Source organism: Balaenoptera physalus, assembly GCF_965194825.1.
Source record: "Balaenoptera physalus genome assembly, chromosome: 18".
In the NCBI taxonomy this organism is placed as follows: Eukaryota; Metazoa; Chordata; class Mammalia; order Artiodactyla; family Balaenopteridae; genus Balaenoptera; species Balaenoptera physalus.
This window is the reverse complement of record NC_138899.1, coordinates 78,778,158-78,800,602: the sequence shown is the minus strand read 5'-3', so window position 1 is coordinate 78,800,602 and position 22,445 is coordinate 78,778,158. Positions and strand designations below refer to the sequence as shown.

Below are 22,445 nucleotides of genomic sequence, written 5' to 3'. Positions count from 1 at the left end.
AGAAGGGAGATGACGGGGCGTCCCCTCTGCCTGGGCCGCTGCCGGGCTCGTCCAGAAGCTGCTGTGCCCCTCCTCAGCTCCCGCTCCTGCTGGGGTCCCTGCCGGTCCTCGCTCCTGTGCGGGAGGGACACTGGCACCTCGCTCCTGTGCGGGGGGGGGGGGGCACTGGCACCTGTCCCCCGCTTTCCCTCCAGCCTCGGGAGACAGCACCTTCCTGCTACTGTCCGTCTGAGCTCTTCTGGCTTCTCTCGTTTCTCAGCTGAGTAAAATCATCCCTCAGTTAGGGTCTCTTTGGAGTATCTAGAGATGCTTCTCTTTTCCTGATGGATAAACATGCGCCCCGCCCGTCTCCAACTCAAATCAGCTCTTCCCCAGAGGCTCTCTCTCCTTCCTCCCCAACTCAGATGCCCGTCCTCTGTGGGCTCCTGTGTGTGCTGCTGTTTCAGCACTGGCCACGCTGCTCTGCAACTCTGGTCTCTCTGCTCTCTCCACGTAACTCCGGTGAGGTTGAAAAGTTCTTTGAAGGCAGAGACCAGGTCTTACTGAACTCTGCATCCTCTGCATCCAGCCAGTGACTGACTGATGAAGGATGGGAACCCCCCTCCTCTTGCACATCCAGGGCCAGATCATCCTCGGCTGTGAGGCTGGCCTGTGCACTGTAGGATGTTCAGCACTGTCGTTTGCTGAGCCTGCCCATTTTATTCTCCCCTTTCCCTTCCTGGTAGGTCCTTTCCTTCTCTTATTCACTCAAAGTCTTTCCCAGAACCTCGCTGAAGTCAAGACTCTGACGGGAGCTCAAATTCTAGCACCCGCACCTTATGAACAGGTTGTATTCTAAAGGGTTACTTATGGGCAATCTATTTCCCCGTAGACTCTGTCCATCAAACTACATTTAACTGTTAATATAGTGAATTTAACCATAATTTATAACATTTCCATAGGAAAATGTATCTAAGATTCAATGGTGGGTTCTAGTTCCAAGGATGAAGTTCCTTTCCCCACTGCCCGGTCCTTAATACAAAACCCTCTCCCTCTCCCTTTCGACCCCCGTGTCCACATCTCAAAGGAAGACTGTCCTTCCCCCATGGACGTGGCATCCTCGGGGTCTCTCCAGGTGAAGACGGGGGAGGATGCTTCAAAAGAGCAGAGCTCTGCCTTCATTTAAATACCGAACCATTTAAGTGTCTAAAAACTCAAAGTATACATAAAACCGTAGCTCGGGGCTTCCCTGGTGGCGCGGTGGTTGAGAGTCTGCCTGCCAATGCAGGGGACACGGGTTCGAGCCCTGGTCTGGGGAGATCCCACATGCCGCGGAGCAACAAAACCCGTGAGCCACAACTACTGAGCCTGCGCGTCTGGAGCCTGTGCTCCGCAACAAGAGAGGCCGCGATAGTGAGAGGCCCGCGCACCGCAATGAAGAGTGACTCCCGCTCGCCGCAACTAGAGAAAGCCCTCGCACAGAAACGAAGACCCAACACAGCCAAAAATAAATAAATAAATAAATTAATAATTTAAAAAAAACCCGTAGCTCGGACAAGACTGAGTCACTCACTGTATCTCTGGGAAGGGTGTCGATTCTATACAAGGTGTGACTGGCTGGCTGGCCTTATCTGGGTTACTAGGCTAAACCGCATTCCTGCAGGTGAGCATGGGGTTTCCCAGTAGGGAATGGATGTTTGCTTTGTCAATTCTGAGGGTTTGCAAAGGCAGGCCTTGGGCCAAAGAGAGGAGAACCTTCCTCTGGTCTCTGAAGTCAGAGGTGGGCAGGTCTAGCCAGGTGCGCTAGGGTAGGTCTGCACCTGAGCTGTGCTTCCTAGCCATGACCTCAACGCTCAGTAAAGTGCCAGCCTCTGAACCCCCGTCCTGCACCCCACTCTAAACCCCGGGGCTGAAAGAGCCTCGGAAGACTTCAGGAGAGGCACGCCAAGGAGAGAGCTGCAGATGGCCTGCCTTGGTTCCTGCACCCCCTCCGCAGCCCCCATCTTTCTCACGTAAGTCTGCAGCAGTAACCTCCCAAGTTCTCGGTGAGGACTACCTCATGCCAGCAGCCAGTGCCAAAAAGGATGTCACCACAGCAGCGGGGCCTGCCCTGCACTGACAGTTCAGAGTAAAGAAAGTTTTCCAGATGGGTGGCCCTAATCTTGAAGGCACTTTGAAGGTCACTGAAGCAGAAGCAACGTTTCTGCTTGCGAGAGGCCGTTCAGCAGAAATCTGGGGCTGTGCGTCACTGGGCTCACCCGGCAGGCTGCACAGAAGCCCCGCCAGCGATCAGCACAGCTTGCACCCCCAGCATTTGGGAAAAGCCGTCTATAAGGGTATATGCGTCGGTGTTGTATTTTCCCTGAACTTACGTTACCGCTCAAGGTTTTTGGTCTTGTCTTTTTGCATCAAATGTCTTTCTGGGCATAGAACCCCAGTTGATAACACTGCCTTTTGGAGGACACAAGATCAGCCTTCCACTCCGTTTCCATCCAGTCAGGTCTCGGTTTAGGGCTGTGGGAGCAGCACGTCCTGCCGTCACTGCGGACAGGGGCCCAGGGAACACCTTCCCCGGCTCTGTTCAGTTGGCATCCCGCGTCCCCACACTGTTCGCAGCAAAGCAGTTGCTGAAATGCCCTGTCTGTCAAATTGAAACGTCGTCTTCTCACGGAGCTGACGTCTGGCTGCTGTTTCACGGACGTCATCCCGCAGGAGGCACGCCGGGTACCCACGTGAATGGAGCAGAGGCGACCGGCCACTGTCCCTGAGCAGGCGCCCGCGCCCATGCTTCCACAGCGGGGGGGGGGGGGGGGGGGCCAGCCCCACAGGAGCTGCGCTGGGGCCACTCTGTTCCAGGAGGGCCCGTTGTGACAAGCCCGCCCCAGGGGACATCAGCGGCCCCTCTGAGGCTTGAAGAAGGGACGCTGAGAGCCTCAGACACTGTGCTCAAGCACAAAGGAGACCTCCTCTACTCAGGGGGCCCGGCCTCCCTCTCCTGCGGCTCAGCCCCCAGGCTCAGGCCCCCAGGCCCCCAGGGCGAGGAAACCTTGACGGAGGAAAACGCCACACGCGTCTCAGGCCCTCGCTCAGTGCCAACTTCTCAGGTCACGTTTCTCCTTCGGAGAGGGACCCGCAGGCAACTCAGGAGAGCTCCTCGGCAGCTTCTTTGGGCTTTTACCGTTCTCTCTACGACAGAGACTTGGGCCAGAAGCTTCCACGGGATCGTGCGGCCTGCTCCATCGCTCGGCTCCTTTGCCACGGGCCCCTGCTACAGGAAGGGCGCCGCTCCCGCGGTTGCGCACACCAAGCCCTCCCCGGACAGCGATGGGGGACGCCCCTCCTGCGCCCACTCTCTCTACCAGCCCACCACCTAGCAGTGCAGGAGACAGGCCGTGCGAAGAGCTCCGTCCCCTAATCTTACCCCCCAGACGCAGCCCGCGGGCATCTTCCTCTCCGCCCAGGTTCAGCTCTGACCTCCTCCCCCGCCTGTCCCCCTAACCCGCGGGCGCTCACATCCCCAACCTCAGCCAGCCTCCAGCTCTGCCCGTGGGGAGACTGGCCAGCAGGTGGCTCCGTCCCGCTTCTCAGCTCCATTCACCCGACGGGATGCTTCTGGCGCTCTCATGTCAGAAGCTTCCGGAAGCCCAACGGAAGACAGGAGCATGTGTCAGACTCAGGAAAGCCCCGGCATCACACCCCACTGACACGGCTCCCTTGACACAAAGCTTAATAAGGTTCTAAATATGTCAGACGCTCAGAGGACCTGACATGAAACGAGCATTATCTTCTGTCTTTCCTGAAAAGTTCAAAACCAGTTTAGGTGCTAAAAAAAACCTAAAGAATAACAAAGACGGAACTATCTTGAACCTAAAAAAAGGAGAGTGGAGGAAGGTGGGAGATGAGCAAGGTGGGGGCACTTCCCAGGAGGCTCGGGGAAGGTGAGCCCCAGGCGACCAAGAAAGGACACAGGTCTGCTCCCCGCCCCGCCCCCAAGAGCCGCTGCAAAGGACCCAGCGATCACAGACAAGGCCAGGCGCATTCCTCGGTGAGACCAGCCTCAGAGAGTTAGGGGGTCCCCGGGCTGGGGTAACAGGATCCCAACACCCCTGAGAGCACCTCACAGGTTGTCAGGAGAAGCAAATGCATCCCAAACAGAATATTTTCATTGGAATATCAGTCACGCTCATAACAGGACACCTCTCCCTGTAGAGCATACATTTTATCGTTATAGGTTAATGTGAAAAAGGTAAACAGGAAATGGAATTCTACATCAAATTTATAGATCAGAAAGAAGTGCAATACTTCTCTGTTGGAAATTCAATGGATGTAAGCCTCTTAGAGGTGAATCTGGACAGAGGCAAAAGTAGCATCTCCCATGGGGTCCATGGGGGTGCAGAAAAGGCCCCACCTGCACAGGTCACTGCTTTGTGAACCAAGATCGGAGCACCTCCTCCGCCCTTCAGCCAGCCTGCCCGGTCAAAGGTCACTGCCAGACCGCAGTGAAGGACCAGAGAAGGGATGTCTAAACGTGGATGTGGGGGAAATGCCATTATTTCATTTTTAAACTAGTTCTATCTTTTCTCCCTACAGATGGATAATATACGCTTCAGGACTCCTTTCAACCCTGACTATGACTTCTAAGTAACTGACAGCTCCAATTTGGACACGTGGTATTCTGAATGTCAATGTAGAAGTCAATCGTTCAGAATTTAAAACACATTTTCTTGTAAGATTCTATCATCTGCTCAACCCCCCCTTAATTCCTAATGTAAATAAACTATGTTACCAATAGTAAGGAATGTGCTCGCTATATTAATTATCGTTAATTATTAGTGTATTATACTCAATTCATAATAGGAATTAATAAAAAGATGAACCTGATTTCTTTGGCTTAGGGGCTCGTGTGGTAGCAGAAGTAGACGAAGGATGGGAAAGCCCCTCTGCGGTACTGGGAACAGGTGGGTTCCTCCTCCGGCCTCACACGTCCCCTGCAAAAAAAACACCCTGCCAAAGTCTGCTGGTTCATTTCTTTGCTGACAATCATTTCAGAACTGTAATGATACAGCAGTCCCCGTCATCCCTCCTAGACCGAACGCTCTGATGCAAGAAGCTGTGCTTTGGCAGAAATCTGTCCTCACTGCTTCCGGGCGGTGACGCAAGCAGCTCAGGGCCACGTGCAGGTAATGGCATCACCTGAGTGCAGAAGCACCGATGGCTTCCACTTAAATGGGCTTCCTGCGGCTTGTTTTGAAACTTCATCTTGTAACAAGAAAGAACCTCATGTGAGGCATCATCCGTTCCTTCCATCATTCCAGGAGGTTCCCCTGACGCCTCCTGTCTGACTGGTGTCGGGACAGACAGGGGAGGAGAGCGGGGAACAGCAGACACCGTCTCAGACACCCGAGACCTCTATCCCACTGGGGAGACACACGATTAAACAAGCAATCGTAATGAAGTCTGCATCGTTATGACACCTGGACGGGCTCCTTCAGAAGTGCCATCAGTGCCAGAACTGAAGCTGATGGAAGGTGGGAGCACCTGACAAAGGTCCGCATTTTACTCTGCTGACTTGCCCTTGGCAAGAACCGTCTTTCCGTCTTTCATTCCCTCGCCCCACGCCTTAAGCGTGACAACTGAGTTTCAACCAATCTTCTAAAATTAGAAATTAAATGAAGTCAAAGCCCCTGTCCTCCGGAGACAACTGAGAACATAACTGGGTTTTAACAGAGAAACGGGAATGGGGGCCTTTACGACAATTACTGTTGATGTTTTGGCAATCACACTGCATTTTCAAGCTGAATTCCTAAGTCTGCCTTGGCCCTAAGGATAGCTCTTGATCCCCTCGGTTAGGGTTGGGACACTTCTCACTGCGTCTATCGCTGTCCTAACGGGTCCCTGCGTGTGTGCTGAGAGCTCACCGGTACTGACGCCAAGGTCCACACAGGCCTGTTCTGCAGGAGATTATAATCTTGTCCAGAAAACAAGAAAAACATCATCAGAGATTCCTATTTTCTGGGAATACTGTGTTTTCCACATAATTTTGTAAAACTTTAGGTTAAAAAACCTCCTATATCCAATCTTCAACAAAAAGTGTGTATTCATGTTGAGACTTCTGCTTGCCTTCAAACTAAACCAAGCAGACGAATGTCTGAAATTTCTAATTTTCTTCTCTCTCTACACTTAGAAACAGCCTTCTCTGGATGGCTAGTTAAAAACTACTTAATAAATGGAATATTTAGGTGTTTCTTTTGGCCGAGGGGCTGCATAAGAGACTTTCTGAGAAACCAGGACACATGGACTAAGGAAGTTTGGGACCCTCTGGACCAGGGTTGAACCTGCTCGCAGCAGAGATGAGCCTGGACGGCACCTCCCCCGACGGGGCCTTCATGACCGACTCTGGGAGTGGCTCGCTCAGGAACGTGCATGTGTCTTTGAGGACGGGCCTGTCCTCATCGCCCTTAGCGTCCACGCGGACACAGAGTGGCAGGCAGCTATCAGCAGCTCAGTAACTATCTGATGAAACATTCAGGGCCTCCTTGTCAACACTGAGTCTGGATGCCTTCAAAGCAACCTTACCCTGTGGGAGAGGCTGCCAGGTCCTTCTCCTGAAGTAAATGGGCACTGTAACATCCAAAAAAATCTTTCTGGCTTCTTTTCCCACCTCTCTACCAAGAAAAATGAGAAATAAGTCTGAAACTTGGAGGGGGCCACTGAATTTAAGCTGCAAAAAATTCCGTATCCCAATTCTCGCTTTTAGGAACTGGCCCTGGAGTGAAGGGAAGGCCCCACATTACTGAGATCAGGCTCTTCCAACACACACGTGACTGTCACCCGCTGGTCACACTCGGAGACCCACACAGGGACCCATGGCCCATCCTTGACAACGGAATTCAGGGAAACCATGCAAAGGGCCAGAGAGGTCTGCCCTTTGCTGAATCTGACACCTGACTCGTCACCAAAACAGACAATGAAACGAAGCTCGCGCCTCTGTGATGAACTGAGAAAAAGATGGAAAAAGCCGCCATGTTGGCATGGCTTCCTTTCCTGCTGAGGGGTGAGGATGGCCAGGCACCAATCCACATCCTGCCCAGAAGCGTCCTCTGCAAAGAGCCAACTCCAAACTGGTGCTCTTCGGAAGTCCTCACAGAACAAACCCGTGCACGATTCCAGGGGCCGTTTAACTCCTAACTAAGTGAGGGTTCACTGTGCCCTTCTCAGCCACTCTACGGCCAGAGTGGACAAGCTCGGGGATGCTTCAGCGCACAAAACTGGTGGAGTTCCCTCCACTGTTCTCATCTCCGGTGGGGGGCTTTGTTACCTTTGCGCAGTGAAAATTTCTGACCTCCAGTCATTACAGATGTAAGTGGAGACGCAGAACAGAAGACAAAACCGCTCTAATGAGAGCTGTCAGTGTCCCCCCCTGTGTCTTCTGACAGGAATAGCAGCTCTGTTGTCTGTTACCTTGCGAGATCCTTCCTCCTACTCCCTTCAGGTATTAAACCCCAATTTTAACTTTCTTCCCCAATTTGCACACACACACAAAGTCACAGGAGCATTCTAATATTGTACCTCAAAGTACAGGTGAAGCTAAAATACAGGAACTTATTAGGTCTCTGATGGAGGCCAGTGCTGGGGGGTCTATGGACCGTGCTGGCTGGGTCCCCCCCGGCCCAGGACTGGGCTGTACGAGCTTGCTGGCCGGGTGCCCCGTCCGCTCGGGTGCAGAAGAGACACTTGTCCCCGGGCTGGTCTCAAGAACGTGCTGTTCCCTGTGGGACCAGCACCGCTTTATGATCATGGGCAAAATATTTACGGCTGTTGGCCACCTATTTAGGGTGACTGTGCGGCTTTACAACCGAAAGAGGGCTTGGGGGCCCCGTCAAAGGAAAATCAAACTCTTCTCCACAGTGCAATTATTCATGTCCTTCTGAAACTGAATCCTCGAAGAATTAAGAAACAAACTTGCAAAAACACACAGCAAAGTGATTATCTTTTAAAAGCAAGAATAACTCAGATGTAGCAAAGAATATAGGAGTCAAGTATTATAGAGTTACTTATTGTAATTGTATAAAAATAAATGTTACTACAACATGGACAGACTTCAAAAGCTAAATGAAGCCTTAAAGGGCAAAGTGAAGGAAGACAGCACAGAGATGGCATGCTGTTGGGTTCTGGCGACACTGAGGTGTCCCGGAAGGGTGACTCTACCCAGCAAGTCGAGGGCTGTAGCCGGGGGCTGGGGAGGAAACAAGCAGTGACTAAAACGGCCACGAGGGTCCTTCTGGGGACGATGGTTGCACAGCTCTGTAAAACTTGCTAAAAATAACTGAATCGTACAATTGCAGTGAGTGAATTTTATGGTAGGTAGATTATATCAGTAAAGCCGTTAAAAGCACAAAATTGATGATATTAAGCATAATGGCCTCGGGAATAGTCTAATAAACATTCTGAAGAGGCTGTAGACACATAATTCAAGGCAAAGCATGTATTTACTCTTAAGTATCCAGAGCATGAATTTCAGTCAAAAGAGCCACAGTAACTTCCCAAGTCCCCAACTCGGAAGAGTCACAAGGTTTCCGTCCTCATCACCAACAACCTCAGGAAAGGCCTTCTCTCCTGATGGTTCTTGCATCACTCTTTTTAGGGACTTTAAAACGAAGATTTTGATTGCTCAGTGTTTGCCTGTTTGGACTTCCTAAATTACACAGGAGAGCAACCTCCCTTCCTGTGACCTTCCGTGACCAGCAGCAAATAAGCCATGAGAGAGACCCTCACAGCAAAGCGACCAGGAGCTCTCAAAACTGGGTGTGAGCCAACGCTTCTCCTCTGAAAGCCAGGCTCCCGGGCTGGCGGGCCCTCCGGGCGTGCACGCAGGAGGGACCATCTCCCTGGGCATCGAGAGGGGCTGCCCGCGTGGGCGCCAGGGCCCGAACGGCGGGGCTGCTGCATTTCAGCTGATGTGACACCACCCTCAGCCCCCGCCCTGCTAAGCAGGAGCATTCACCACGTCTGCCCACGTCCCAGGCCCTCCTGGCCAGCTCCATGCGTGACATCAGTTACAGGCTGAAAACTAGTCCCGTAAACCCAGCAGCCCCAGAGCTCCTCCACCTCCACTGTCTGCTGCTCTGGGTTTTGTTTTCCATTTTGAAAGACTTCATCCCCATCCTCACGCTCTCGGCTCCGCCCAGCCCGTCTTCCCCCTTCTTCCCCTCCCGCGTCTCCTCCTCTTGGGGACCACAATGTCTCCCACCCTCCTGGTCCTGTTCCTAGTTCTCAGCCGTCTTCACAGACGGGATTTCTGAGGGTTGGAAGCGATAAAGAGTTTTGTCCAATGTCTCATTTTACCCAAGAGAACAAATCGAAATAGCTGACATATTTATAGCAGTTTTATTCACAGTCGCCAAAACTTGGAAACAATCAAGATGACCTTCAGGGGGTGACTAGAGAAATGAACTATGGTGCATCCAGATGACAGAATAGTATTCAGTGCTAAAAAGAGCTGAGCTACCAGCCATTTGAAAAAAAACATGGAGAAACCCTCAAAGCATAAAGCTAAGTGAAAGAAGCCAATCCAAAAAAGCCACATACTGGATAGTTCCAACTATATGACTTTCTGGAAAAGGCACAAGCATGGAGACAATGAACAGATCAGTGGTTCCCAGGGGTTAAGGGGAGGGAGGGAGGAACAGGCGGAGTACAGAGGATTTTTCAGCCAGTGAAGCCACTCTGTGTGACGCTGTCATGGCGGCTACCTGTCACTATGCACTTGTGCAGACTCAGAATGGACAACCCCGGGGGTGAACCCTAATGTAAACCACGGACCCTGGTGATGACAAGGTGTGTCAGCTTGCGGATTGGAACAACTGTGCCAGGCCGATGTGAGATGTTACCAGCAGGGGGAAACCGTATGTCAGGCAGAGGGGTGTTTGAGAACACTGTACTTGCAGATCAATTTTTCTGTAAACCTAAAACTACTCTAAAAAAGGGTATAAATTTAAAACATAAAGAAACAAAAGAGCTGCTTAGTAAGTGGGATGGTCAAGCCAGTGACACAGACCTTTCCTGCTTGAGAGCTTTGTGCACAACACAGAGGGTCCCCGCTCATCCAGGTAAGTGCCCAGAAACCTGCCCCTTGAGTCAGTGATCGTGCTCACCTGACCAAGGTCTTGTAAAGGGAGAACCAGCACCATTACATCACCAAGACTCAAGAACACCTCCATCAACGTCCAGACTCTGTGTGTGTCACCCCAACCTGCTGATTTTAAAGTTCACACGAAAGAACAAGGGTTGGGGTACCTGCCCTATTCTGGGTGGAGGGGGGCAGGGAGGTGCCAGGTCAAGAGCCTCGACTTTATCACAAGGTTAAAATTGGATTATTACATGAAACCGAGCATTTTAATTGCAGAAGTGAGTAGTTTGTTTAAACTGGAAGTGACTGTGAGATTCTTATGACCCACAAGTGACAGGGAGAGTCAGGGGTCAGGGAAGGAAAGAAGCACAGAATTAATTCACAGGCCCCATGGGGAGCAGGAAAAACAACTGCCTTATAGTCACATCTCAAACGTTATGCTTATTCAACTAGGAAATTATAAAGAATAAAGTATTACTGAGGAATATTTATCTATGTGGAAAACCAATAATGCAAAGTTAAGAAGTGATAAGCCCAAAATTCAGAGTGATGGTTACCTCTCAGGAGGGGTTGTTAAACTTATACATGTTACAAATATTCTTTGTATAAATTAAATATTTAATGAAGTTGTCTTTTAGAAGATATACCAGTGTTAGAAGGATGAGTCAGCAAATACTAATAAAAATAACATATCTAATAGGACTAAGTAGCTGTACCAATCACTTGGCATCAGACAGACCCGTGTTCAAATTCCTACTGCAGATTCAGCAGCCATATAGCCCTGAACAAGCGACATAGTTCCCCCATCTGGAAAAAGGGGGAAAATAATGGTATTCTTCAAGTTGGAGTTGGGTTAAATAGCAAAATGCCTGTTGAAGAGCTCAGAGGAGTTGGGCAAAGAGAATAACCGCTCCCATTCAGATCACTGACCACGTGCCAGGAGCCCTGGGAAGTACCTTACAGGCACAATCCCACCGAATTATCTCTAGGTCATATAGTAATAAACAAAGGAGATAGGATTTGAACCCATAGACAGTCTGACTCCGGTGCTAGGCTAGTAACCATCATGCTACTCTTTCTGTCTGATAAAACTCCTATATTATTATTATTAATGGTGTTGCTTACCATCATAACTATTCACGGTTTAAAAAAATTAGGTTTAAAAATTACCTATACGTGGCTAAGATGGGACTACTTGACACAAAGAACCCAAAGATGTAGAAAGCCGGGTGGCCACTGTGATCCGACATTGTCACGCGACTCTCAGAAATTCCAGTACGTTCAACTCCACGCACAGGATAGGAGCCGAGCTCGATCAAAGAGGCAACGGTCTTTCCCAGCCCTCCCCTAACCCGTACCCTGGCCAGTTAACCTGGGATAATACATCCAGTTCTAAGCACCACGTCTTAAAAGAACAGACACACTGCAGATCGGTTTGGACAATGACCTGGTACCCACGTCCTTTCACAAACAGTAGAAGGATCCTGGGATACTGAGCTTTTAACACAAATTTTAGGGATTCTCCTAGGGAAGGAGTGCAGATGTATTCACACGTGCCCTCTGGGAGAAATCAGTGCACAGAATATGGCTGCTTTCCTTCTGGGACAAAGAGTTTACGAACAATCAAGGAATCAGGAACATGCGTCTAGCCCCCAGGACGGCCCAGCGGCCACAGACCGCAGAGGGCCTGGGGGCTGGATCCATCACCTCTGAGGTTTCCTCCACCTTTACGGTTTGGTGATCCTGAAAATACATACTACGTCTCCTAAAAATACAATCCTTCCATAAACAGCAGACAGGGCCCTTTGGGGAGGGCACCGCCCACCGCGGACGCCCTCGGGTCATCACTTGGTTAAAGCTCCTCTGACTCTGCTGAGCCCCAGTCACCTCCCAGCGTCCACATCCTCGTGACCACAGGTGGGACAGGCCACACAGCTCCGGGCTTTGCAGAGCAAGGACAAGGAGAAGAGACTGGAACAAATGCACCTGCTCACTTGCTGAGCCAGACGTCCAGTTTTAAGTTCCCGCAAGACTTAACTTAGGAAACTGGCGTGAACTGAGCTGCCCCAAGAATAAGGCAGCACGATGCTTCCACGGTGACCCCAGACCACACTTCAGCAGACTTAACCGGGCATCGAACCACACGTATCCAGGCCCTGGTGGGAGACGCCTGCAACGTTGTTACTGAGTCTAAAGGATTTCATGACAAAGGGTTTGAGAGACCGCTAGCCATTTTTTTTCTTGTTTCCGGAACATCCAGCAAAGCCATCTGTCTCTGAAATAGGCCTGCTGCTTTATTCCTGAGTCCCTGCCTGTACGGGGGCAGGGAGGCTGTGAGGACCTGATGCTGAGTACAGTCAGTTTAGAAACAAAACAAGTGAAGAGTAGAGGATGGGGTGGGGGAGGGGAGGAGTTGGAAGAACAAGGGCTCTGCTTCCAGGAAACCGAATCCATGTCACTGGGCGGCTTGAGCCAGGGACAAAGACCTGCCCCCAGGACACCCCGTGCACGCTGAGTCCCAGGCATCCTGGTAATTTCAGTGATATTAATGGTCCCTCTCTAATCCTTATACACATTTTAAACGCCCAGAAATGGAAACCCAGCAAAGGGTGGCACCTTTCACACCAGAGCGGGTCCAACAGGACCACCCAAAGGCCATTTCATTCTCTAGGAGAATGTGCCTTATTTTGACGTGCTATTTTGTGCTGATCTGGTAAGTTACAGATTAATTTGCAGATTATCTGTGGCCAGTAGAGATGCAAATTACTTCTGCCATGCAGAAAAGATAACCACAAAGGTCACGGTTTTACTGCCTGTAAGGCATTAACTGGTTTTGTCTCCAACTTAGCAAACCTTTCAGCCTTTCCTGCCAGACGGTCTAATGCTCTGATCCTCGGCACCCCGAGCCCCTGCCCTCACTCACCAGCTAGATGTCTTTCACACAAGCTCACAATGGATCTGTGGGCTAGTCATGTTTTAACACTTCGAAAATTGTACCTTGATACATTTAATCTATAGTCAATCACCACTGTCCCATTACTCTTTTCATCCTTATAATCTTCTACTGAGTCTGTGTTATGTCACAGTCTTTGTCACTGTTATCATATACTCGTAACTGTTTTATAATACAAATATTGTAGATTTTGTAGCAGTTATAATAAAAACAAAAACAACAGAAAGTTTTACCACAAAGTTAAGATTTCTAAATAACCAAGTTCCACTTTTCCAATATATCTGATCCCTGCCCACCTACACAGGCAGCTGGTTGCTTATTTCAACCTGGACTCTTTCTCCTCAAATTGGTTCTCTTTTTCTAGATAATCCAGTACTCTAGTCTAATTTAGAAATCATGCCTATTGTTGTCTCTTAAAATATGCTGCTTCATACTGATCTGCTGATTTCTTTAGATAGCAAATAACATTTATTGAACATTAAGTGCCAGACAGATGATCCCTGTGTTTGAACAAACAGGCAAAGAGGAAACCAGAATTGTTTTAAAAATGAGCTGCCATCTTTACTTGACTCTTTAAAAGCCATAACCCCGAGTGATGATTCTCAAAATCCCCATCTCCTCTTCGTGATTTTCTACCCTCTAAGTGCTTGCTATCTTTGTTAGCTCTTATTTTTCTATGCTATTATTATTGATATTATATTGCAGTACGGTACATGGACCTACTTAGCTTCTAGAGCTTTTGGAAACGTCCCTCTGCTCTGCTCACCCTCCCGATTCCACATCGGATGCCCCCACGGATGCAGGATCCGTGCAGTCTGGTCACTCTTGTCTCTGCTCCACACGCAGCTCTAATTACCTTCATTTCCCCCAGAGGACAGTGGGTCCTGGGACTCACAGGGGGTCCAGGGCTCCCAGCAGGAGGCCCGAGCTGGGCACTGATAGGAGAGCAGCCTGACCTCTTCTCTCTTCTCCACACCACACTGCCTCTCAGCATGGTCCCGGTTCCAGAAATTTCCAATAAGAACTTAACCATGCCTGATCCCTTGGGGGAAGCAAAGGGATGCTTAGAAAGAGCAGGTCACTTGACAGAAGTCACAGAGCAAGCATGAGAACTTGGAACACAAACTCAGGTCCTTTCAGCTGTAAGCTGTCATCTTCAATGACTTAGTCACGAATATTTAAGCCCCCGGCCCCCAAATCTCCTCCACAGCACCCCTGCGTCTTTTTCATTTCATGTTGACTTGATTTCTTCTATCAGGTCTTAATGATGTTTCCTCAAGTACCTTGTAGGATCTTTTAGGACTAACATGTACACACTACTATATATAAAACAGATAACTAGCAAAAACCTACTGTATAGTACAGAGAACTATATTCAGTATGTATTTTGTAATAACCTATAAGGAAAAGAATCTGAAAAAGAATATATACATATACACACACACACACACACATATTATACATATATATATAACTGAATCACTTTGCTGTATACCTGAAGCTAACACAACAATGTAAATCAACTATACATCAATTTTTTAAAAATCCAGATAAAAAAAAGAAAAGAAATCCTTCAAGAAAAAAAATTAGGGATAACATCTCTATACTTTTTTATCCCTAGTTCAGGGACCAATAAACATTTATTAAATAAATGAATGGCGTGGAGTAAAAATGTGTTCTATGTAAACTGGAGCATTTTTTAGTGTGCTGTGGAAAGGTGCAGCTATTTTTATTTGATCTTTTGTTTTTTAAGACTTGGTTTTATAGTAAGATAAATGTCAGTTATCTGTTCTGTGTCCATCATGAGACAGAATGTAAACTCCGCAACTGTTGAAGACCGGAGTTGACAGCTCACAGTGACGTTCGCTGGCGAAGGACCTCTTGACGCCAAGCCTTCACCCCGTTGGAGCGAGCGTGTCTTCCTGCTCACCATCGTTACGGGGGCTTCACAGAAAACACCGGAGAGGTACTGAACATGACACCCCCTCACCACATTTGAGTAACACAGGAAGCTCTTGGAAATATTACCCCAGACCCCTTAAGGTGTCTTGAAAACTCTGCATGAAATTAAGTACCGCCACTTTAGTTGAATTTCTTGGCACCAAGAAATTAAATTCAAATGCAAACAGAGGCGATAAAATTAAGTTGCAGTTTCCCCTATACAGTGGTCTTTCAGATAATATGGAAAATAATTAATTTTCAATACTTGCATTAAAGAAGACACAAAATTTACAAATTATCACAGTACCTCAGGACACAGCCCCGGTCCTACAGAGAGCTACTTGCCATTAATCCAAAATATCATGTAAGCTAACACAGTCAGCCTTTCTCCTTAAACCTTTCTGGCCAACTTATTAACAGGTGTTAATATGTACCTACATTAACCAGTTTAACGTCTCCCACGTTCCCTCCTATCCCCAGGGAAGTGAAACTAGATATTGTTGAAGTGAAACCAACAGGTCAGTTGCTTGGAAGACAAAGAAAGAAAGAGAAACCAAAATCCTAGAAAACCCACCTCACAGATAATCAGTGCCTGAATAATTAGGAGTTTGCTAGAATACTGTATTGTTCTCGACAATAACAAGTGTTGACAAAGATGGAGAAATCAGAGCCCTCTTACACTGCAGATGGGGATGTAAACTGGTGCAGCCACTTTAGAAAGCAGTTGGGCAGTTCCTCAAAAAATATGAACTACAAAGTTATCATACGACCCAGCAATTCCACTCCTAAGGTATCTACCCAAGAGAATCGCAAACATGTCTACACAAAGACTTGCGCATGAATGTTTATAGCAACATTATTCCTAAGAGTTAAAAGAGTGGAAACAAACCACACATCCACCCAATGATGCACGAATAAACCAAATATAATGTACCCGTAGATCTAAATACTATTTGGCCACAAGAAGAAGCACTAATACATACTACACATGGATGAACACTGAAAATATTATCCTAAGTGAAAGAAGCCAGTCTCAACAGCCCATATACTATGTGATCCCATTTCTATGAAATGTCAAGAACAGGCAAGTCCATGGAGACTGAAAGCAGACCAGTGGTTGCCAGAGGCTGGCGCTGGAGGGAGGGGATGGGGAAACTTTCAGAAAGCTACACTGCCCTCTTCCCACAAATTTAGCCATAATTCACCCTTACAAGGTGCACTGGTTTATCTCCTGCTCCAACAGGCAAACATCTTGCAGCTGTCCTTGGACAGTACAGACGAAATCATTGACTCACGCCCAGCCGGTGAAGTCAAGACTCCACATACCTTAAGTAGGTAGAATTTTTAAACAGCAAACAAGTGATTCGGCCACAGAAGAAACCCAACTCAGCACAGTGACCAACTCAGTCTGAATATCACCGATGCAGTCATCAAAGGACCACAGTTCGAAAACGGCCACAGGTTAAGAAGACGTGAAGTAACTGTCTTTTCAAAAGTCACGTGAGGGGGAGGTTGGATGAAAAATCAGTGATCCAACGCCACAGTCCGTGAACGACTCAGATGTCCACAGGAACCAACTACCGCAGTATCAAGAGCCGCGTCCCCCCCGCCGGCCACGTCCCGACTCTCGCAGGGCTGCTCCTCCTCCAGCAAAGGGCCCGGACTCTCCTCTCCAGGTCCTGCCCTGCTCTTGCAGGCCAGAAGGGAAAGAGAAATCTCAGCGTGATGTTAGCTACATGAGCTTTCCTTTCTTTTTTTAAAAAAAAAATCCTGTTCTGAATGACAAAAGTTCAGGACACCTAGAAATGCACATTTAAACCACCGCGTCTACGGGCACTCACCCGACATAACGTGCATTTCAGCTCCATGTACAACTGGGGTCTCACCACTCTAGAATCTGTTCTTCGAGGACCCTCTCCATGTTCGGGGGAAGCTGCCGGAGCCCACGTAACCAGAGGCAGTGGAGACCCATGAGGCGCCGTCAGGGCCTAAAACGAGGGCCTGTAGGTGGGAAGATGGACCAGACACTCGCACAGCTGAGGCTCCCACACTCTCTTCTCCAATTCCCGCCCCTCTCCTGTGTCCCTACGGTCCTCAGGACCCCTCCCGTCTGGACTTCTCTCAACGGATCCCCGTTCCCTGCTGACTCATCTCACCTCGCTGCTCGGAAACGCTACGAGGGACCAGGCTACATGAGCCCTGCCCGTCGCTGTAGCTCCATCACCCAGCACGCGTGTGCGTGCGGAGCCCTCGACAGAGGACTGTCCGTGGTGGGGGGAACTGCTGCCCGTTTACTCCTGCCGCTGCCTCGCTGCGTTTGGAAACCGCTCTTGCTATACTACTGCCGACGTGCTACTACTGCCCGGCACCAAACCAAAGGCGCCCTCCCCACCTCCCCCCCGACTGCCCCGCAGCCTGGGACACCGTGACCCCCGCTCTTCCCCAGGCTCCTGGCACGCCCCGGCCGCTGCTCTACCTGGCGCTGCTCCCGTCTATTCAACTCCTCATCAGCTGCCCTCTGTTCCACACGGGGGTTTCTCCAGCTCCGTGCGCCCGAGGGGCCACTCACCGCACCCCCTTCCCTGCTCGGGGAGGAACTCTCCTAAGAACCAGGGGCGTCTCCACCAGGACCCACAGCCTCTTCTCAGCAGCCCCCGAGACAAGGAGACCTCCAGCGTCCCCTGCTAACGCTGCCCGTTCTCCCCGCTGTCCACACCCATGGCTGGAGAACACCCCACGTTCCCCCCCCATGTCCTCACCGGTCTCCCGTCCGCACCCCCGGGTCTCTGTGTCCACGTCCACACCCGCGCCCCCGGCCTCGGGCTGCGCTACTGCTCACCAAGAGCTGTGATCATTTTCCTGCTCTCCATCCGTTCCACACTCAATGCCATGTCCTCAGGGAAAGGTCCTGAAGTGTGTCCCCAGTCACAGCCAGCACCTGCCACGCTCCCGCCCCTTCCCGGGTCGAAAGTCAACCTCCGCAGCCTGGTCCTCGGGCCCTCAAGGTTCACACCCGCCCTGACTCGCACCGACTTTCACAAACCGTAAGGAACTCCCGGGACGTGCGAGGCCCCGAGCCGGGTGTTCAGAAAGCAGCAGGCGGAACAGGACTCTCCCATCCGGCCCCGTGCGGACGCCCTGCACCTCAGTCCGCCCGCGGCTCGCAGGTCTGCGCTGTCCCCCCGCACGGAGGCCTCCGCGGCCACGGGGCCTCTCAAACTCCGCCGAGACCCGCCTCCCGCGCCTCTCCTCCCCCACCAGGCCCCGGGAGTGGGTAGACCATCTCTGTCCCCTGGAGCCCGAGGCAGGGGACACGGCCCTCTGAGAGCTGGTGGCTGGGCTCTGCCGCCACAGAAGACGTGCACAGAACTGGTTCCTGACTCAGAAGAGCCCCCCGGTGTCCCGGGATGTGCGGAGTGAGTGAACGGCTGGAGCTGAGGGGGAGGAGGGCCCCAGGGCCCCACATGGTGAAGGACGTGCCCTCAGCGCGCTGGGGAGCGGGGGCGGGGCAGAGCCAGGCGGGCAGGTGCGCGGCCACCAAGCAGAGCTTCGAGGAGGCCGATCGACAGGCCATGGTTGCAGAGAATCCAGGAGTACCGACAAGAGGCCGTCGATTTGAAAATTCGGAGATCACCATTTAACCCGGAGTATACTTTCACTACTTGGATGACGTACATCAAATTACATCAAATTATATCGACTAGGGCTTCCCTGGTGGCGCAGTGGTTGAGAGTCTGCCTGCCAATGCAGGGGACACGGGTTCGCGCCCTGGTCTGGGAGGATCCCACACGCCGCGGAACAACTGGGCCTGTGAGCCACAACTACTGAGCCTGCGCGTCTGGAGCCTGTGCTCCGCAACAAGAGAGGCCGCGATAGTGAGAGGCCCGCGCACCGTGATGAAGAGTGGCCCCCGCTTGCCGCAACTAGAGAAAGCCCTCGCACAGAAACGAAGACCCAACACAGCCAAAAATACATAAATAAATAAATAAATGTATTTTTTTAAAAAATTATATCGACTAGAAGTAAGCGCAGGGGGAGGAGAGGGGCGGCTGTTCTCCAGGCCTCTGTCAGACTCTGTAGGAGGAGGCCGCAGGGACACTGGGCAGCGCGGCTGGCTGAGAACCAGAGCCAGCTGGGGCCACTCAGAAAGGCAGCCACCGGACCCTCGGGGGCCACAGCGAGCTCAGTGGCCTCTGGGCATGGCCCCCGCACACCCTGAGGCCTCAGAAAAAGAGGTTGGGCACTCTCCCCTTTCTTGGGACAGTGAAGGAATTCATGGGTCTGAAAGCCTGGGAGCCTGTGACCAGTGACAGCACAGGTGACGCTGCTTTGAAAAAAGGAGTTTGCTGCCAAAGTGTCACAATGTAGAGCTCAGCGTCTGCTGGAAGGGCCTCCCGAAGGAAAAGGATTAATAAAAAGCTCTTTGTTGATTCTGCCCCGTTTGCACAAACCCGCTCCTACCCATCTGACCCACACCAAGGCCCTTTTAACTGAACAGCAGACGAAGTGTGACTTTGTGGAAATGGAATCGCTTTCTTGATAAATTAGCCAATTAGAACTTCCCCAGGACGCACAAAAGCCAAAGGCACTATGATTTCCTACCCTATCTCTCGGAATTGCTTTCTTTTTCTCTCCATTTGATGGATTTTTTCCAATAGTTCTGTTGCCCATTTCAAACAAATTGCCCCGTGGAGCCCTTCTCTCTAAAACCTGTGTTTTCCATGCAGAAAATTAATGTGCCCACTCAATTACTGTGCTTCGCTTTCACTTCCTGAAATTTAAGGCTGCAAAATCCTGAAAGGTAACTTCTCTCTAGCGAGGGGGCTGGGCACAGCGGCCTGACTCAGACCCTGATGCCAACCGAAAATCATTTCTGCTGGAGCCTTAAGTCAGGGCGCGTTGTTGAGCTTCCGTCTGTGTGCAGGTCTGGGGCTCTGGGGCTCTGGGGCACTGGGGCATCACCTTTGCTGGGCCGTTGCCCCTGCTCTTCCACCTTGCACACCCTTCCCTGTCACCCTTCCCTGTCCGAAGGCTACTTTCAGCCCCTGCAGCCACAGGACGTGACCTTGGCATATCCTTGACGTGTCCTCCCCTCCTGTCCTTAGTCACACTTCCCGTTTCTAATCACTGTTGAGCCATCGAATTTTCCTGTGGTTACTCCCCAGCTTTCTAATTTTCCACTTTTACTTTGAAATTAACTCCACATCATGCGGGCAGGTGGAGGAAAGAGAACCTTTTATCATCCACACAGGTAAACTGTCATATCTATATCTCCCCACTTGGCGGCGGTGATGGTTAATGTCACGTGTCCACTTGGCTGGGCCACGGTATCAGTTATTTGGTCAAACACTAGTCTAGATGTTGCTGTGAAGGCACTTTTTAAAAATATGATGAACAGTTAAATCAGGAGACTTTGAGTCAAGCAGATGACATGACCCTCCATAATGTGGGTGGGCCTCATCCAGTCAGTAGATGGCCTTAAAAGACTGAGGTCTCCCAAAGAGAAAGGGAGTCAGCCTCAAGATTGCCTTTGGGGCAAGACTGATATCAGCTCCTGCTAGACTCTCCAGCCTGGCGAGCTGCCCTGTAGACTGTGCTGTTGCCAGCCCTGCAACTGTATGAGCTCATTCCTTAAAGCCAGTCAACTTCTCGGTCTCTCTCGCTCTCTCATTTCAGTTCTGTTTCTCTGGAAGAAACTGTTAAATCCAGGTAATCAGAAATTTTCAATAAAATGCCTCATACGATCTCTAAAATGCCATGCCTTGTATGTTGAGACCAATGATTTGCTTAAGGTTTCTGAAATGAGAGCATATTCAAAGACTAGATATGCAGAATTGTCAATAATCATGATGTCAAAAATGACAGGCTACTAATGGACTCAAAATTGAAGAAGTAAATTATTTCCAGAGGTAAAATCAAAGTCCTAACTTAATTTGGCCCTTGCAAATCTCAGTCCCTTAATTCTCTGCATTGGTTTATTTCTTACAGAATGGATTTCCAAGTAGCTTTAGAGTAAATTATAGCCTTGAATCAGAAAAATCTAAATTATAGGCCCCTAAAAAAATCATACCCGTGGCAGAACATTGCCAATAAATAAAATCCCTTGTGAAAAAAATCTTTCATAAAGCAAGCAATAAAATTTTACCTAGTGCCTGTCATGTGTGCTGGGAACAGTTATAAACAAAAGCATTTACTGTATAGCACTTGGTCACACAAACTAGCATCTACTCAGTGCCACAAACACACGTCACAGTGAGGTGCTCTGGTCTCCATTACTAGGAAGGCTTATATTAAGTTACATAAAAGGGGGAAATGCCCAAATTGGTAACAAATACAATTACAGAGTAGGTCCCCTGGAGAAGCAAAACATAATGTAAAATGAATACACTTTTCGAAAGACTGATTCCCAGCGCCTGCCCTGAAAGGTGTGATTTATTTCCTGGGGAACAACTCATATATCCACTCAAATTCTGTAACAGTAAAGCAATGCTTACTTTTGGTACACGCTACCACGTGACCTTAAACTCAGAACAAAAATAAAACAATGGGTTTTCCTTTCACTCCGATCTCCATTAAGATAACGAAAGAACTATTTCATTTAAGAACGGCAGACTGGACCCATCCTACCTTTCCAAGTCTTCAAAAGGCCACCACCGAGGTCACACCACAGTAGGGATGAATTTATTTTAGGTCCTGGTTGCTCAGCAGGAGAGCTCAGACCATGAAATTATCAGAGCTTTGAACTTTGTCCTGCACAGAACACAAAAACCCACCAGTGTGATTCGTAGGTTCATGCTGCTGCCTGGCATTAAGTTAATGTGTAACAACAATTACACATCAGAGAGAAAAAAAATCAACAAGTTAAATATACACTCCAGAAAAACGCAAACTAGCAACAACAATGAGAATGTGATCACCTTGGCACTGCGCTGGCCCTATCTGTGCGTTTCCCCCTCTTTCCCATACGTGGGAGGGTGCTTGCTTGGGACCAGGCGGAGGGTGTGTGGACAGGTGACAGCTGGGCCCACCTGTGACCCAGTCAACAGGGGCGGCTCTGTTCAGCTGCATCGTTTGGGCTGCAGGACAAAAGCAGTCTGACTACTTGGGTTCGGGTAGAACCAAAAATTCTTCCCAGAGGATTTTCTGTTGGGAATTTCAACATTCAAAGGAGTTTAACACTGATTTCTCAAAATGAGTCATTCTCAGTGAGCACAGATACCAGATACCTCTTCAAAATCAGTCATTCAAACATGGCGGTCAACACTGCCATGAATAAAGAAGGAGCCAGTCATTATATGAGGTGATTTGAAAACAATAATGAATATAATTCAACTCTCAAATTACTACATGCCTTTCTTTCTAGTGTGAATGTAAACTCAGGTTTTTGACTGTGGATACCTCAAAGATAAGAGAAGTCCTTCTATATTAGGTGGGAATCTTTTA

At 49.6% G+C, this 22,445-nt stretch overlaps 1 protein-coding gene across 7 annotated transcripts in view; it reads right to left on the bottom strand.

Annotated features, from left to right (window-relative positions):
• Positions 1 to 22,445, bottom strand: part of SPATA13 (spermatogenesis associated 13) — a 268,070-nt gene that overhangs the window by 80,067 nt on the left and 165,558 nt on the right. For 3 of the 7 annotated variants that reach the window (XM_082435517.1, XM_082435518.1, XM_082435519.1), the window contains exons 1-2: positions 5,898 to 8,669; positions 4,857 to 4,967 (exon numbers count right to left, since the gene is read on the bottom strand). The exons of 2 other annotated variants lie outside the window; for them this stretch is intronic. In XM_082435517.1, coding sequence (XP_082291643.1) covers positions 4,857 to 4,967; positions 5,898 to 5,975 — 189 coding nt within the window. In that variant the 5' untranslated portion in view covers positions 5,976 to 8,669. Of the gene's footprint in view, positions 1 to 4,856; positions 4,968 to 5,897; positions 8,670 to 16,843; positions 16,960 to 22,445 lie in introns of those variants that run through there. 2 more of the 7 variants (XM_082435521.1, XM_082435523.1) reach the window with 2 other exon arrangements.